The sequence below is a fragment of the Periophthalmus magnuspinnatus genome, chromosome 11, assembly GCF_009829125.3.
Source record: "Periophthalmus magnuspinnatus isolate fPerMag1 chromosome 11, fPerMag1.2.pri, whole genome shotgun sequence".
In the NCBI taxonomy this organism is placed as follows: domain Eukaryota; kingdom Metazoa; phylum Chordata; class Actinopteri; order Gobiiformes; family Gobiidae; genus Periophthalmus; species Periophthalmus magnuspinnatus.
The window spans coordinates 3319588-3336048 of record NC_047136.2 but is presented as its reverse complement, the minus strand read 5'-3'; the positions used below and the strand labels follow the sequence as shown (position 1 = coordinate 3336048).

Genomic DNA, 16461 nt, shown 5'->3' with positions numbered 1-16461 from the left:
AAAATAAAATACACTTGTTTGACAGTTTTACTCCCGTTTTTTCCCCCCATTTTATTCTGCGCACATCCAAAATCCTATCATGCGCACACAGTAGCAGAGGATATAGTTCTTGTTTACTGTCTCGCATTAGCCTATGGCCCCTTTCAATAAAAAAATATTCCCCTTTCAAGGACATGAGATAAGATTCGCTAATCCCCTTTGGTGACGTTGGTAGCGATCAGCCTTTTGCTTCCTCTCATTGGTAAATTCTTAATGAACGTTGAAATCAGCCGCGTGTTCGAACCCGTCAGTGATGTCATGTGAAGCTTTAACCATCGCATCCGCTGACACTTGCTGACTTCACACAATATAGCACAGACTTTAATAAGCTACTGATAAGTGAGGTTTAGGTGCCAGGGGTCAAAGTAAATGTTTCAGAGCTGGAAGACACAAGGACAGAAGCCGACGGGAGAATCAGTAACAGCCGACACGGGCATGAAACAAGGACCATAACACAAGACCAACCCGATATATAGATTTTCTTTCTTTTTAATTTAAATTCAGTTAAGAAACGATGAAGTTAAAGCTACCGAATCCCGGTTTGGACAGGAGGATTCCCAGTCATGCGGACCTGGAGAGGATGGAGACGGAAGAGGCTGGAGACAGGCCCAAGTGGGACAACAAGGCCCAGTACCTGCTCACCTGTGTGGGATTCTGCGTGGGGCTGGGGAACGTCTGGAGGTTCCCGTATTTATGCCAGAGCCACGGAGGAGGTGAGTTACAGTACTGTGTGTGCAGAAAGGCCCGTAACAGTACGACCAGATGAAAGATTGTACGGGACTCTATGTACTTATTAACTCACGTAGTTAACAAGAAAAACTAATTATGGAAGTTCCTGGAAAATGTACAACTAGAATGCTCTTTTTGATCCAAACAAAATCACATTAACTCAATATGAACTCAAATATTAGATAAACTGATACATAAAATGGACGGTTGTGCGACTTTTTGTGTTACTGGCGTCTAATTCCATCTCACAAAAAAAATGGTATTGTCAAAAAGAGGATTATTTTAAATACTTTGTACACAACTATTCGTTCTTGTTTGCTAAAAAGTCTTCGGAGTTTCCTGATTGCTCCAATTTAAAACGCAAATAAATGGTCATAAATGGACAGATTAGATAATGCCTTCAAGACACTTAAAGTACTCAACACAATCACACACACTTTTGTGCAGTAAACAGACACTGGGAGCAAGGGGGATTAAGTGTATTGCTCAAAGGACATAACAACCGTATATATCTATGGGAGACTGAACCGCTAACCTGTGGGTCAACGGATTTGACCGCTCGTTCAGCATAGTTTATGTGCAGAGCGGGACTTGAACTGGTAACCTTTGGATCAGAGGGTAAAGAGCAACGAAACGACTGCCAGCCCGAAGACGTAGATGCAAAATGGAATTAAAATCTCCACCTGCCTCAGTCTTAATGTAACTTAACTATAATAAAAGTGGACAAAAGGGGGTTTTTTGGAGCGAAGATGTTTGGCTGCTCATCCAAGCCAAACATCTTCGCTCCAAAAAAAAAAAAAAGTCCACTTTACAGAACAGAAATTTTCTTTTAATACGAAGCATGCCTGAACGACTTTCATGTAACCAAACAACTCAATCATCAGCTTTGCATGCCAATAAAAGTAAATGCTGCTTTTCCAGGTGCCTTCATGATCCCGTTCCTAATTCTTCTGGTTCTGGAGGGCATCCCGCTGCTGTACCTGGAGTTCGCGATTGGTCAGAGACTCAGAAAGGGCAGCGTGGGGGTGTGGAGGTCCATAAACCCTTATCTCACTGGAGTGGGTGAGTACCGTTTTAACTGTTCATTGTTTTATTACTGTGCATTAAAAGATATCGGTGTAATCCTTCAGTCGTCCAGGTCTGAGCCATAGCAGAAAAATAAAATCTGTCAGCTGGACAAAATGTTGTAGGAGTGAAGACGTTTGGCTGCTCATCCAAGCCACTTCTTCAGTTCTGGTCAGATTACTGCTGGACACTGCCTTATATCTGTCTGAAGGGAGGAGTTAACGACACTGAAACTCAAAACACCTATTTTTTTTTAGAGTTTCTGTTTGGTCAATTAGTGTGCACTGTGCCTGAGTCCTACTTACCATAATCATTCAAGGCACTAATGAGTGATTTCACACTTTTTAGCATCCTGGCCAGCCATATGATTCTCTTTGTTTCCTTTGTTTGCTTTGGGTCTGAGGATGGAGTTATAGAAAAAGGATGGATGATGTCCGAAACCCTCATTCTTGTTCAAGGATGGATTGTCTTTCCTGACAAAAATTGCTTCTTTAAAACATCTTCGCTCCTACAACGATTTGTCCAGTTGACAGATTCTATTTTCCTTTTCCCGTGTGCATTAAAACATAAAAATAAACCCATCATTTTTCACAGGAATTGCCTCTCTGATGGTGTCTTTCTTGGTGGGGATGTATTACAACACCATCATGGCGTGGATCATGTGGTACCTCTTCAACTCGTTCCAAAGCCCGCTGCCTTGGAGTCAATGTCCCCTTAACGCCAACAAAACTGGTCCGTATCTACTGTAAATTTTGAACATTATATTTATGCATTCTGATCACTGATATCGCCATCTGCAGGTCTGGTGGATGAGTGCGCCCGTAGCAGCACAGTGGACTACTTCTGGTACAGGGAGACTTTGAACACATCTACAGGCATTGAGGACGCTGGGGGGCTTCAGTGGTGGATGGTGTGCGCCCTGGTAGCTGCCTGGACACTGCTGTATGTCTGCACCATCCGAGGAATTGAGACCACGGGAAAGGTCTTAAAGTCAAATTTCAAATCGTATTATTCAACGAGTCTGTGATGTTTTATGTCTCTTTACTTCATCCTGTCGCTCCATAGGCTGTGTACATCACGTCCACCCTTCCCTATCTGGTCCTCACCATCTTCCTCATCAGAGGCCTCACCCTCAAAGGCTCGGTAGAAGGAATCAAGTTCCTCTTCACGCCAGATGTAAGTTTTTAGTCATTTGTGTTGATCCCAGAAACAGTCATAAACCATCAAAAACACAGGTCATGTTTTTCTGTTCAAATGACTCTTCTTTTTGTCACTGGAGCGAGCGGCACATTTAAATTCAGTGTTTCAATGTTTGAAAAATGCAGCATTTCTAGACGTTGGTGTATAACGACCATAGACCTATAATAAGAACTGAAAAAGTCAGTCCTGGGGCGAGATCGACTAGTGGCTGCCCCAGGTACTGCAGCTCCCACGACAAACTGCCCGTGTTTGTCTGACAGGGCTCCAGCTTTCACAAAGGTTGGGTTTTGCAGGATTCTTCTGTATTTTTACAACATGGGCATTTCAAAATTTTAAATCCTCAAAGCACCTGCAATTTAGCTTTGTAAGATTTAGCCTAGCTTCGCTCTGAGCCTGCGCTAGCTCCGCTCTAGCAGCTATCGCTCTGATTGGTCAGAGGTGATCCGCTGGTGCACAGTGGGCGGAGCTAGGCCAGTATTCAGGAAGTAATGTAAAAGGCATTTCGAACCAATGAGCTCATGCCTTCATGTATTATACTTCCATAATAACGACCTGGAGTAATCAATTTTCTGAACATTCCATCCTCAAAAGCAGGATTTAATTTTGCTCAATGGCCCTTTATCACCATCTTACTCAAAGTTAAAAGCTCATCAAAGTTGTATTACTTTATATTTACAACCATGGGACCAGGGAATCAAAAAGTACAGAGTTCATCAAGGTGTCCAAAGGGCTTTATGATATCAGAGGCTGAAAGTGCATGGGGCTGTACTAAATATAGAGCAGAACTACAATTGGTCATAAAATAAGTACTTTTAAAATGCCAGACCAACCATTCACAATCCAACCCCGGGCACTGGATTTTCTTGGTTTATGAGATCGTTTTACTCTACAACAAAAGAACGCAATAGGCATTAAACTGTTCTCCTCCAGGTGAATGAACTCATGAATCCAACGACATGGCTGGACGCAGGAGCTCAGGTGTTCTACTCGTTCTCCTTGGCCTTTGGAGGTCTCATCTCCTTCTCCAGCTACAACTCTGTTCAGTGAGTCCAAATCCCAATATTTGTGCATTTCCACTGACTTGCAGTTTGCCAGATGTCGTGTATTTTAACAGCAACAACTGCGAACAAGACGCAGTTCTGATCTCCATCATCAACGGCTGTACGTCGGTGTACTCGGCCACCGTGATCTACTCCATCATCGGGTTCAGGGCCACACAGAACTTCGACGACTGCATGTCAGAGTGAGTGCAAATGGTTGGAAAGTTCACGTCACGCTCTAAGTCTCACTCTCACTGTTGACGTTCACATTTGCCTTTCATAGCAATATACTGAAGCTGATGAATGCCTTTAATTTGCCGGAGAACAACATCACTGACATCAACTACGACCAGTCCCTGACCCTCCTCAATCAGACCAACCCCGCTTTAGTCGACAGCTTGAACCTAGAAACTTGTGACATGAAGTTTTTCCTCAGCCAGGTAAGCAGATCTCACAACATGGACCGTGTCTTTTATTGCAGTAAGTCATTAACCTTTCCATGTTGTCCAGGGAGTGGAGGGAACAGGCCTGGCCTTTATAGTGTTTACAGAAGCCATCATCCGAATGCCCATTTCTCCCATGTGGGCCGTGTTGTTCTTCGTCATGCTGTTTTGCCTCGGTCTGTCCACTATGTTTGGAAACATTGAGGGAGTGGTGGTCCCTCTGCAGGACCTCAACGTTCTGCCCAAAAGCTGGCCGAAAGAAGTCTTTTGTGGTAAATATTTTTTTCTGCTCATTCGGGCAACATCATGACTGCCGCGTTACTAATATAGACTGTATATATAAATGGACATGGCTAACCTGCTAGCCACTATGTTACAAATCGAATGTGAGCACGGGCACGCTTCTGGCTCCATCGACTGCTCCTCCAACTCGTGTCAGACTTGTCATTTTGGTCTTGAATGTTCAAATTAACTTGCTCTACATGATTCAAGATATGAACATTAATAACAGACAAATCAGGCGCCTTCTTTCCCTGAGGACACTCCCGCTAACAAGAGGTTTGATTGACAGCTTTGCTAAAAGGGGGCATTACCCTCAATAACCTCGCTCCGGATTGGCTCTTTGGTTGCTATGATACTCGGGGTCGGAATTCCTCATATGGAACTCTTCCCCAAATTTGCCGCTATAACTGCTCTAGCCTCGATGAGCTTCATTTGACTGGAGCCGAACACTCACTTAGTCCACTTCTTTATACAGTCTATGCTAACGCTCTGGTATGAAAAATGGGGTTCGATTTGGCATGGGATGATATAGAAATTTGGTCTCACTTTTTTTTTTATCATGATCAAAATACTTGCGATTAACGATTCAAGTTTTCAAGTTCAAGTTCAATATTATGAATAGATTCCATATTTTCAAAATCTGTTATAGTATTGGGCTTTGCCATAAGTGAAAACAATAGTGATGTAAAAGAGATAATCAGGAGAAGTTTGTTCTGCACATTCTGCTGATGTTACAGCGGTTATCTTTATTGGCGATTCTCAATGATTATGGCCGAGCCTTTTAAACATAATAAACAATATTATTTGTTATTATTATTTACTGGCCGATTCCTATGTGTGATATAATATGGCATTTGAAGTGGTCATGATCAGGGGCGTCAGACTGGGGGGGTAAAGCCTGCCGTTTACTCAGGTCTCAGAGCAGGAAAGGGCCCCTCACAAACTCTATAATACGCATTGTTCATAAGACAATGTAGTGCGGACCCCCGGATATGATTTTTACCCAGGGCCCAGCATTTGGTGCTACACTCCTGGTCATAATGTTCTGTCTAAATATTGTTTCACTCTATAATTTGAACATTTCTGTGATTTAGCTCTGACCTGCCTCATCTCGTTTGCACTCGGACTCATTTTCGCTCTACGCTCTGGAAACTACTGGCTGGCCCTGTTTGATAATTACGCTGGATCTATCCCTCTGCTGGTCATCGGCTTCTGTGAAATGATCGCAGTTATCTACATCTACGGAATAGACCGGTAAGTGTGCGTGGAGTTAAACAACATATACCATAAACCTTAAGAACTGTCTGAGTCACACGAAGCACGATAAAACACTACTGCTAATGGCAACGGTTCCTGTTAAAACCTCAGACAGTTTCCTTTGGCCTTGAGGTTCAGACAAAATGCTGTACTTCTTATCGTACAGGGTTTACTATTACGCTCACACTGGGAAAAATGTGTTTGTTCCTTATATATTCTTGTAAATAAATCCTTACATTCAACCAACCAAACTACAAAAATACGTTATATATGTGTATTATTCAACACTATTTCCATGACGTTTTGCAAATGTTGCTTTTAACAACACCGTAACAGCTCTTACAGTGGTCATAACTGGCTCCTTTTAGCATTTACGGGACTAATAAAAGTACAAGGTCACTTTTATGTTTGCTTTTACCACCATTTCGCCTGGTACTTAACTTTTCCACTTCCTTTCTCTGCGTCCAATCAGATTCAATAAGGACATTGAGTTTATGATCGGCCACAAGCCCAACATTTTCTGGCAGATCGCATGGAGAGTGGTCAGCCCCCTCATCATGGTCTTCATCCTCATCTTCTACTTTGTCACGCAAGTCTCCAAAAGCGTCACGTATCTGGTGTGGGATACGGCTTCGGTGAGTACGGTGTTGTGTTTGAGACGCCAAAAAGTTGTAGGAGCGAAGACGTTTGGCTGCTCATCCAAGCCGCGGCTTGGATGAGCAGCCAAACGTCTTCGCTCCTACGATTACTACGACTCACACTTGGACGACTGAGAGATTACGCAACAACATCTCCTCAAGAACTGACGCCATTTTGTTTCTTCGGCTACAGGAGACGTTCCCGACGCTAGAAAAACAGCCCTATCCGACGTTTGTCTACGCCATCATATTCATCCTGGCCGGCATTCCCAGTTTAAGCATTCCGGCTTTTGCACTTTACAAGTTTATCCAGAGGAGATGCTGCAAACACAAGGATAACTACAGCGACTCCGTGGACTCGATCTCGGCTAAAGTGGAGATGAACGGGAAAGCCTGAACCCAAGGCTAACTGTACCTGAGTAAGATGAACGGACGATGTCGTTTGTGTATTCTGCTGCTCATTTCTTCCATTATATGTACTATAACTTTTATGACGTACAGTAATTGCCTTGTTATTATTGTATATTGTGTAATTTAATCCTGATTTAGCGAAAGTAGATGCATGTCTGTTTTGTAACTTTATTTTATTGCTATTAATGTCAGGCCTGTCATGATAACACATTTTGTAGCACGAAATGTAGCGCTAACATAGACTGGATATATAAATGGACGTAGCTAACCTGCTAGCCGTCGCGTTCCAAACAGGAAGTGAACATGGGCACGGTTCAGGCTCCATCGACTCTTACTCCAGTTATTTTTACATTAGAAAACTGTCACTCCTCTTTCTGTAACTACTGCTCCTTTCTTAAAATGTTCGTATTAACCCGCTCTACGTTATCCTGGTGTTTTTATTTCACTATTGTGTCTGTAACTCAAAATATGAACATTTACACCAGACAAATCAGCTGTTTTCTTTCCCTGAGGTCACTCCCGCTAACGTTAGCAACAGGTTTGATTGACAGCGTTGCTAAGCGTCCAGCTTGGCTCCAAATTAGCTGCTATAACCGCTATCCTCGATGAGCTTCATTTGACTGGAGCCGAACGCTTTGGTGACGACACACTCACTTAGTCCACTTCTTCATAGAAATATTGCAAAAAACACTTATGCTGAAGCTACTTTATTCCACTGACACAAAGCAAGATAATCCCAGCGAACCAGTTTTTCAATCAGTATTATCCAAAAGGCCTGAGCTAGAAAAAAAAAAAGGCGCAATAATTAGCCGTAGAACGTATTTATTCAACCCTAGACAAGTCTAGACTAGTTAATGTCAAGTAAAAACAAGTAGTCTCTTTCTATAGATATTGTACAAAAGTAATATTGTTTACACTAGATTCATTTGATTAAACATTTGTGATTTGTGATGTTCCTACACAGGGGCGGCGCCAGCGGGGGGGCTCAAGGGGGCACTAACCTCCCTTAGAATGCTCCCCCACAGCTCCCTCAAAGATTTTGGTCCCAATTTTAGAGCAAAATGGTTGAAAAATAGTGAAACAAACATAGTAGAGGGATGGGGGGGTGTGCTCCAGAGTTAAAAGGCTCTAAATTAATATGTTAAGTGAAAACCATATCGAAAACCTTAGCCACTCCTTATCGCCTTTAACCTTTAAAATGTCTGGCGCCGCCCCTGTTCCTACGTCTGACGGGTAGAAGACACTTGCTGTAAATGTTGTGCTGGTTGCTTAGATGTTTTGAAACTCATTAACAAAAGAGTTAAAATAAAGATCAGGTTACAAAAACAGTTTGTTTTTGCTCTCTCACACACAGAAGCCAAAGATACTAACTGTACAAATATTTCACTAGAATATTTAAAAGGCAGTAAAAGGCAAAGGTGCAGATCTAATCTATGAACAGATAATGGCATTGTACAACACAGTACATGAGTCGTCCTACAGATAGGGCTATTGTGAGCACACACTACCCCACCATGAGGCTGGTGCTACCGAATCCCGGGCTCGAGCAGCGGATACCAGACTATGAGAAAGTGGAAAAACTGGAACAACAGGAGCTCCAAGGCCGGCCCAAGTGGGACAACAAGGCCCAGTACATCCTCACCTGTGTGGGGTTTTGTATAGGACTTGGAAACGTGTGGCGCTTCCCCTACCTGTGCCAAAGCCATGGAGGAGGTAAGAGAATACACTGCGGTTGCGATGGAAAGGCCTGTCATTATAATCAATATCGACTTCTCGTTCAGTACATGAAAGCTGGAACAATATTTTTGCAATACTGGGACATTTTTAGTATTTTTTTTTAGATATACAATAAGATTTAAGCTGTAAAAGTTTGAATAAATAACTTATGACTCATTACAGATGCAAACTAAGTACTAAAGTGTTTAATTCTGCTGTTTTTTTTATTGCAGCTCATGATTTTGGCATAAATTTGTTTGAATATTATCATTTATCATCTATATTTACTCCATCAATACAGTATAACGCACTACAAAAATGCGTTATTGTGACATAGTGATGGTTTAGATCAGCTGCTCTCAGTTTATTCAAGTATCACATGAAATTAATTTACTTTTTGGGCAACACCAGATCTAAACCAGGTCCAAAACAGAACCATTCCTAGGTCTAAAACAGGACTTACTATCATTCCATTTAGGAATTTAGCCAAAGAACGACACATATGGGAATGGACTTGGACTTAAGCAGGCAAACTCAAACTGCAGAGGACCCCACACGCCACCAGAGGGAGCTTGTGTACCCCAAGTTCCACAGTCTGAAAGTCAATGAAATAAATAATTCCTAATGATCAAAAGTTCCGTCCTGTTGATTTGACGTGACGGGAATGTCTGGAGTACTGTACTTCGATGGTGCAAGCAGCCCCGGGTCTACAGGGCTGCAAAAGGACGCAGCGTAATTAATATTTTGCAACCTCATCTTTCGAAAAAGGAAGAAGAGTATCGTCTTTGTCCGCTGAATCAGCTCGTAAGCCGTCTAAAGCGCTATCAAAGTTATAAGCTGGTACTGTCTGAGCGAAATATTGTGTTTACGTCATTTAAATTCTATTCTATGTAAAATTGAAATGTCTTGTAAAGAAATCACTGAAAAAAGACATAGTTGAAGCCTCTTTTTTCACATATTTCGCTAAAGATTTGCAGTTACTGTGCTGGGATGCGTGGTTAAATACTCACCGATACTCAGGCAAATGATTAATGAACTGCTTTGATGACGCACTTATGTAATCCACAATACAAGACACACACATGCACACACAGCACAAAACGCCTAAATGCATCCACTTGAACAGAAAAATGACTGTGACTTTTATTCTTCAAATCTAAAATGTAAAACTCGTAACCTTTGGGTCAAGAGAACATGAATTATTATAGTAACGTTTCCAGGCGCTTTCTTGATTCCTTATCTAATCCTGCTCGTGCTGGAGGGAACGCCTCTGCTGCTTTTGGAGTTCGCTATTGGCCAGCGTTTGAGGAAAGGCAGCGTGGGAGTGTGGCGTGCAATTAATCCTTATCTGACCGGTCTTGGTGAGTTAAAATGTTGTAGAAGTTTGCACAGAGAATGGACAGAAAACAGATAATAAACTGTGTGTTTTTAGGCATCTCGTCTATGCTAGTGTCCTTCTTGATTGGGCTGTACTACAACACCATAACTGCGTGGATCTTGTGGTATTTGTTTAACTCATTTCAAGATCCCCTTCCCTGGAATCAGTGCCCCCTTAATGACAATAAAACAGGTAGAAAATAACGCAGAACGTATCGTAATATGTCCAAACATCAACATACAACATGTCTTTTGCTTTAGGTTACGTGGCCGAATGTCAAGACAGTTCCACGGTTGATTACTTCTTCTACAGAGTCACTTTGAACAGCTCGTCCTCGATAGGTGACTCTGGAGGTATTCACTGGCCAATGGTCGTTAGCCTGTTAGCCGCCTGGACGATCATATTTATCTGCTGCATTAGGGGGATCAGCACGGCAGGGAAGGTTCGTTGAATTGTAAAGAAATGACCGTAAATTTCGGACTATAAGCCGCTACTTTTTTTTCCCACACTTTGAACCCTGCGGCTTATACAACAGTGCAAACTATTTAAAGATTTTTACTGCCTAACGGCCACTGGGGGACACTCTAACACTAAACGCAAAAGTGAGACATGGGGAAAGATTATGAACTGAACTGCTTTTCAGACACAGTTTAAAAAAAAAAAAAAAGCGTTTCCTAAATTTAAACTAAAAAAACCTTCTGTGTACCGTCTTTCTGTGTAAATGTCACATGTTACAACACAAAAACCTGCGGCTTATATTCAGGTGCGGCTTATATATGTACAAAATTGATTTTCTTTTCAAATTTAACTGGTGCGGCTTATATTCAGGTGCGCTCTATAGTCCCAAATTTACGGTAAAGGTCTTAAATAAACACAAAATTTACTCTTGTGAGCTTTAAGTTGTGTTATGTTACCTCCTCAAAAACATACCTCGAGTTGTGTTTTGTTTCATTCACACACGTTTGAGTACAATTTTATCATTACTCTGTCTACATCTCCAAAGCTCAAAATGCTCTCTTCCACCTTGTGATGTCACGAAGTGGTAGTTTTCAACTTAACAGCTCCTTTTACCTTTAGTTCAGTAGAGATAAGTGGCAATTCCAGGACTGAAATGATCCAAATGATTCCAGTGAAGGTGTGTGGAGTTTAAAAACACAGTGGAGCACTTCCTGTATCGCCACATGATGACATCACAAGGTGGAATAGGGTGTTTTCAGTTTGCGAGAAGAAGAACTCAGCCTAAATATGCAGCTTGTGTGTTAAACATGTGCGAATGAAACAAAAAAAACACAACTCCAGGTCTGTTTGTGACGAGTAAATCAGTAAATATCCCAATATGTGTATTTAGTAAATCTGCCTCATCAGAACATTATGCTGGATTAATTTTACTATTTTAGAGAGAGCCTAAATATGTCACAGAAATTAATTTTGTTTGATTCATTCTCAGGCTGTGTACGTCACTGCAGTCCTACCTTACTTTGTTCTGGCCATTTTCCTGATCCGGGGACTGACACTTAAAGGTGCTCTGAACGGAGTCAAGTTCCTCTTCACACCAGTCGTGAGTCTCTGTAAAAACAAATCATGACAACTATTAGCTCTGTGCACAACTGTAACTGTAAACTCACTGTTAGCGTCTCTACGTCCTGCCCAATTTGTGCTAAAGTTAATAAATATTTAAAGATCAGACAGTGGACAAGGAGCTGCGGGTGGATGTCACTGCCAACATGTTAAACACCACACAAATAAAACGAATACTTCACCGGAGACACGTCTTTGTTTAGATGCTAATGCTAACTTTGAGGCGTAACAACACCACAAACTCAAATAATCCACGTAAAAAATCTGTTAGTCTTTACATGAATCAATTTAACTTTTAATGGGTTGTTTATTTTATATTTTACGCTTTTAATAAACGTTAGCATTAGCTTTGGGACACAGTGAGCTAGCTAGCATGCGGTTGTGCACGGAGCCTATTACAAAAAATAAACTGTGACTGACTGAACACATGTCGTAGGTTGAGGAGTTAATCAACCCAAACACGTGGCTGGACGCCGGAGCGCAGGTCTTCTTCTCTTTTGGATTAGCTTGGGGAGGACTCATTTCTTTCTCCAGCTACAACCCACTGCAGTAAGAACGCAACCGCTAGGACGCCTCTTTCTCTGAGCGTTTAGTAGTTTTATTTTTTTTTTATTTTCAGCAACAACTGCAAGAATGATGCCATAATCTTGTCGGTTGTTACTGCTGCTACCTCAGTCTACGCGGCTATGGTGACCTACACGATCATAGGGTTCAGAGCTACAGCTAAATATGATCAGTGCATCGATGGGTAAGTACTGCTAACATAGAAAGTAGTGTTAGCATTTTATTTTCTCTTCTGTTTCATTTTTCTAACAGCTGTAAGACACGGCCTGGGTGAATTTCTTTGCTGGGCGCCATCATAGACTGTTTATATAAATGGACATAGCTAACCTGCTAGCCGCCGCGTTCCAAGTAGGAAGTGATCATGGGCGTTCATTTTACATTTAAAAAACACTGTCAGACTCGTCATTTTGGTCTTAAATGTTCGTATTAACCCGCTCTACATGATCCTGGGGTTTTTATTTCGCGATTGTCTCTGTAAATCAAAGATATGAACATTAATAACAGACAAATCAGGCGCCTTCTTTTGCCGCGGTCGCTCCTGTAAATGTTAGCAACAGGTATGACTGACAGCGTTGCTAATCGCCCACTCCCTGCTAAACCAGCGGTGCGAGCGGAAAGGGCCGTTATCTTCAATATCCTCGCTCCAGATTGGCTCTTTTCGTTGCTATGATACTCGCGGACAAAATCCCAAATATGAACCTTTGCTCCAAATTCGCCGCTATAACTGCTAGCCTCGATTAGCTTCATTTGGAACTGAACGCTGTGGGTGACGTCACACTCACTTAATGCACTTTTTTTATACAGTCTGTAGGTGCCGTGTAACACATTTAAACTTCTTGCTATGTTTTTCCGCACAGCAACATCGTGACTTTATTAAACGCCTTCGATTTAGCGGAAAACAACATCACACATGGCAACTACGAGGAAGCCTATAAACATTTAAACAGCACGTATCCAGAGACAGTTATGGGGCTGGATATTCTCACCTGTGACATGCAAAAGTTTCTTAGTGAGGTACTTATACAGTTTTTTAGCGTTGCTTGAAGTACTACACGCAAGTCATATGTCCTTCATGTCGTTTCAGGGAGTGGAGGGACCAGGTCTGGCGTTCATCGTGTTCACAGAGGCCATTATCAACATGCCGGCCTCTCCAGCGTGGGCCGTACTGTTTTTCATCATGCTCCTGTGTTTGGGACTCTCGACTCTCATTGGAACGTTTGAGGGAGTGATCGTCCCGTTAAGAGACCTCCACGTGTTCCCTAAATCATGGCCGCAGGAAGTAGTAGCTGGTGATTTCCTGTTTCTTCTATTCCAATAGGCTCTGTGTACAGTAGCACGCTAGCTAGCTCGCTGTGACTCAAAGCTAGCGGTCACTTTTATTAAAATCGGATTAAATATAAAGTAAATGACCTATTCAAGTTCAAATTAATTAAAATAAAGTCTGCGCGATTATTTTTATGTAGAATACTTCCGTTTGTGGTGTTGTTTTAATGTTTATTATGCCTCAAAGTTAGCATTAGCGTTAGCATTGAGACACAAACATGTCTCTTTCTAAACGCAGAGTCTCTGGTAAAGTATTAATTTCATTTGTGTCGTGTTTAACATGTTGTCAGTGACATCCACGCACAGCTCCCTGTCCACTGCGTGACCCTAACCCCTTAACCTCTGACCCCCTGACCCCTGTCTACTGCCTCAATTTTAAATATTTATTAATTTTTATTTGAAGTGCTCAATTTTGCTAAGTAAAAGTACAGATATAGAGGTAAAAAGTTACTCAAAAAAAGTGTCACATGAAAAACTCATCAACTTAAGTAAAAGTATTTAAGTACCTGTTTAAAAAATGTACTTGAACAAATTAACAATACTTGTGAAATGCTTTTACTTTTTACTTTTAACAACCTGGACAACTGAGGGTTTACGGAGACATTTTTACTCTTAAAGTGAAACATTTTGTGATATTGATTAAAAATTGACAGATTTTAACAACAGATTAACAATACAAATACTTTTCTTACAAATACATTTCTTAATTTTTCTTATGAACTGTGTGTGTTTATTTTTGTTTTGCTCAAAGCCGAAGCTTGATCTCGAAAAACTTTAGTCAGGAAGTTTCCACAAACATGGTACAAATACTCCCTCAAATCATATGAAAAGTACTTTTTACTTTGCAGTTCTGTTCAAAAATGTAGTGGAGTAGAAAGTACAGATCCTGCTCTCAAATGTACTGAAGTCAAAGTAAAAAGGATCCACTGTAAAATGCGCTTAAGTACAGTACAGATACCTAAATATTACTTGTACTTCGTTCCACCAGACACTTTCGTACACAGAGCAGTTTTACTTCAATGCCACGAATAAATCTCTGTGTTTCAGGTGTAACATTTCTCACTGCCTTCATCATCACTTTGCTGTTTGCACAACATTCTGGGTTTTACTGGGTCACTCTCTTCGATAACTTCGCCGGATCAGTCCCTCTCCTTTGCATCGGTTTGTTTGAGATCGTAATCGTGGTCTACGTCTACGGTGTCGACAGGTACGTACGAGCGACTCTGACACTTACGCCTGAGAAAACGTCAAATACGATCAAATGTCTCGCAGGTTTAATGAAGATATCAAGTTTATGATTGGGTCTAAACCTGGAATATTCTGGCAAGTCACGTGGAGGTTCGTCAGTCCTCTCATCATACTGGTTATTTTAATTTTCTACCTGGTAACGCAAGCACAAGGAGAACTGACCTATTTAGTGTGGGACCCCAGTTCTGTAAGTTAAAACATCTGTAATATTCCTTATGCTTGATTTTAAAAGCAGTTACTCACTTTAGCTCCGTGTTTTCCCAGGATAATTTCCCATCTCTGGCATCAGTTCCTTATCCAGACTGGGTTTACGCTGTGGTCTTTCTGTTGGCCGGCGTCCCCAGTTTGGCCCTGCCCTTCTACGCTTTGTGCAGAGTGATCTACAACAGATGCAACAAAAAGAACGACACGCAAAAGTTTTAAAGCAGATGTAAATGAAAAGTAAACGTCCTAAATACTGTATGTAGAATATAAATACGTAAATATATGTACAAAAGCTACGTAATGTCATATACAAATGCAATTAAATAAACACAATATTAAGGATGTAGCTGTTCTGAAGTGCAGTACGTGTGATCCGCCACTAGATGTCACTCCCATATTGTATTAAGAGGCAACTGAAGACAGATAATAAAAGGATCCAGCTCTGTTCCAATTTGTGATGTCATCAAGTGATAACACAGGAAGTGCTCCACTGTGTTTTTAAACTCCACACACCTTCACTAGAGATATTTGGATGATTTCAGGATATTTCCGCCCCTGCAACTGCCAATCTACTACTGAATCAAAAGTAAAACGCAGCTGTTAACGTGAAAACAACCGCTTCATGACATCACAAGGTGGAACAGAGCGTTTTGAGCTTTGGAGATGTAGACAGAGTAATTTGAGGAGGGAATAGCATTAAAACATGGATTAAAAACATGGATTTATGTGAGTCCATTTCACGTAATCCAGGACTTTTAAGACTGGATAATTACATGGGACAATACCAGTAATTTGATGAACAAAAAAACATCCCATACACATTTTTAAAAAGTTGTAAATACACCATATTCAGGGCCCCCCAGTTGGTATAGTTTTTACTTTATTCAATATATGTTTGCGTATATATGTACAATAGTTATGTAACATCATATGCAAAGGAAATTAAATAAACACAATATTAAGGATTGTGTTTATCTGTTCTGAAGCTTTTGAATTAAAAAAGACAAAGTATTAATAAGCAACGGAAGACACTGATTTTAAAAGGAGTTTAGTGCCTTGGGTTGTTTACTTAATTACATTTTTTGTGTTTTATATAGTTCTATTTCAGTAAAAGCACAGTACTTTTATTAATGTAAAAGCACTTGCGAGTTTTATCTGTGAAAAACATTGTAAAAATACGATCTACATTTTTAAAAACTGAAAAATAAAATAACCCAACCTGTAAAATAACCCATACCTGTGTAAATGAGTAACCCAACACAGCTCTGGGACATTTTCACCCAGCAGTTTGGGTTATTCTTTTAACAACTTTTGGGTTATTTTTTCTACTCAATTCTGGGTTAGAT

The 16461-nt window shown here is 41.0% G+C and overlaps 2 protein-coding genes across 3 annotated transcripts; both read left to right on the top strand.

Moving 5' to 3' along the window:
- The first annotated feature begins 312 nt into the window (after nucleotides 1-312).
- On the top strand, nucleotides 313-7275 carry LOC117378415 (sodium-dependent neutral amino acid transporter B(0)AT1-like). Its single transcript, XM_033975012.2, has 12 exons — nucleotides 313-752; nucleotides 1690-1830; nucleotides 2428-2565; nucleotides 2634-2815; nucleotides 2899-3009; nucleotides 3964-4076; nucleotides 4148-4276; nucleotides 4357-4513; nucleotides 4584-4788; nucleotides 5893-6052; nucleotides 6528-6690; nucleotides 6887-7275. Exons 1-12 carry the CDS (start codon nucleotides 554-556, stop codon nucleotides 7088-7090), a joined length of 1902 nt encoding a protein of 633 aa, XP_033830903.1. The 5' UTR covers nucleotides 313-553; the 3' UTR covers nucleotides 7091-7275.
- A 1191-nt stretch (nucleotides 7276-8466) lies between these two features.
- Nucleotides 8467-15352, top strand: LOC117378522 (sodium-dependent neutral amino acid transporter B(0)AT1-like). Of its 2 annotated transcripts, none has more exons than XM_033975135.2 (12): nucleotides 8467-8817; nucleotides 10041-10181; nucleotides 10253-10390; nucleotides 10459-10640; nucleotides 11646-11756; nucleotides 12213-12325; nucleotides 12396-12524; nucleotides 13198-13354; nucleotides 13425-13629; nucleotides 14711-14870; nucleotides 14936-15098; nucleotides 15176-15352. In XM_033975135.2, the coding sequence occupies exons 1-12, from the start codon at nucleotides 8571-8573 to the stop codon at nucleotides 15332-15334; spliced, it is 1905 nt and encodes a 634-aa protein (XP_033831026.2). In that variant the 5' UTR covers nucleotides 8467-8570; the 3' UTR covers nucleotides 15335-15352. The 2 variants fall into 2 exon arrangements, with proteins under 2 accessions (XP_033831026.2, XP_055081353.1); XM_055225378.1 differs by having other exon boundaries at nucleotides 10029-10181.
- Nucleotides 15353-16461: the final 1109 nt, after the last annotated feature.

Excerpts from the sequence above, each read along its gene's own strand:
- LOC117378415 (XM_033975012.2), top strand. The coding sequence starts at position 554 with ATGAAGTTAAAGCTACCGAATCCCGGTTTGGACAGGAGGATTCCCAGT. Across the intron at positions 3,010-3,963 it reads AGTTCCTCTTCACGCCAGAT|GTGAATGAACTCATGAATCC; the intron begins GTAAGTTTTTAG and ends GTTCTCCTCCAG. Across the intron at positions 4,514-4,583 it reads TGAAGTTTTTCCTCAGCCAG|GGAGTGGAGGGAACAGGCCT; the intron begins GTAAGCAGATCT and ends CATGTTGTCCAG.
- LOC117378522 (XM_055225378.1), top strand. The coding sequence starts at position 8,571 with ATGAGTCGTCCTACAGATAGGGCTATTGTGAGCACACACTACCCCACC. Across the intron at positions 11,757-12,212 it reads AGTTCCTCTTCACACCAGTC|GTTGAGGAGTTAATCAACCC; the intron begins GTGAGTCTCTGT and ends CACATGTCGTAG. Across the intron at positions 15,099-15,175 it reads TAGTGTGGGACCCCAGTTCT|GATAATTTCCCATCTCTGGC; the intron begins GTAAGTTAAAAC and ends GTGTTTTCCCAG.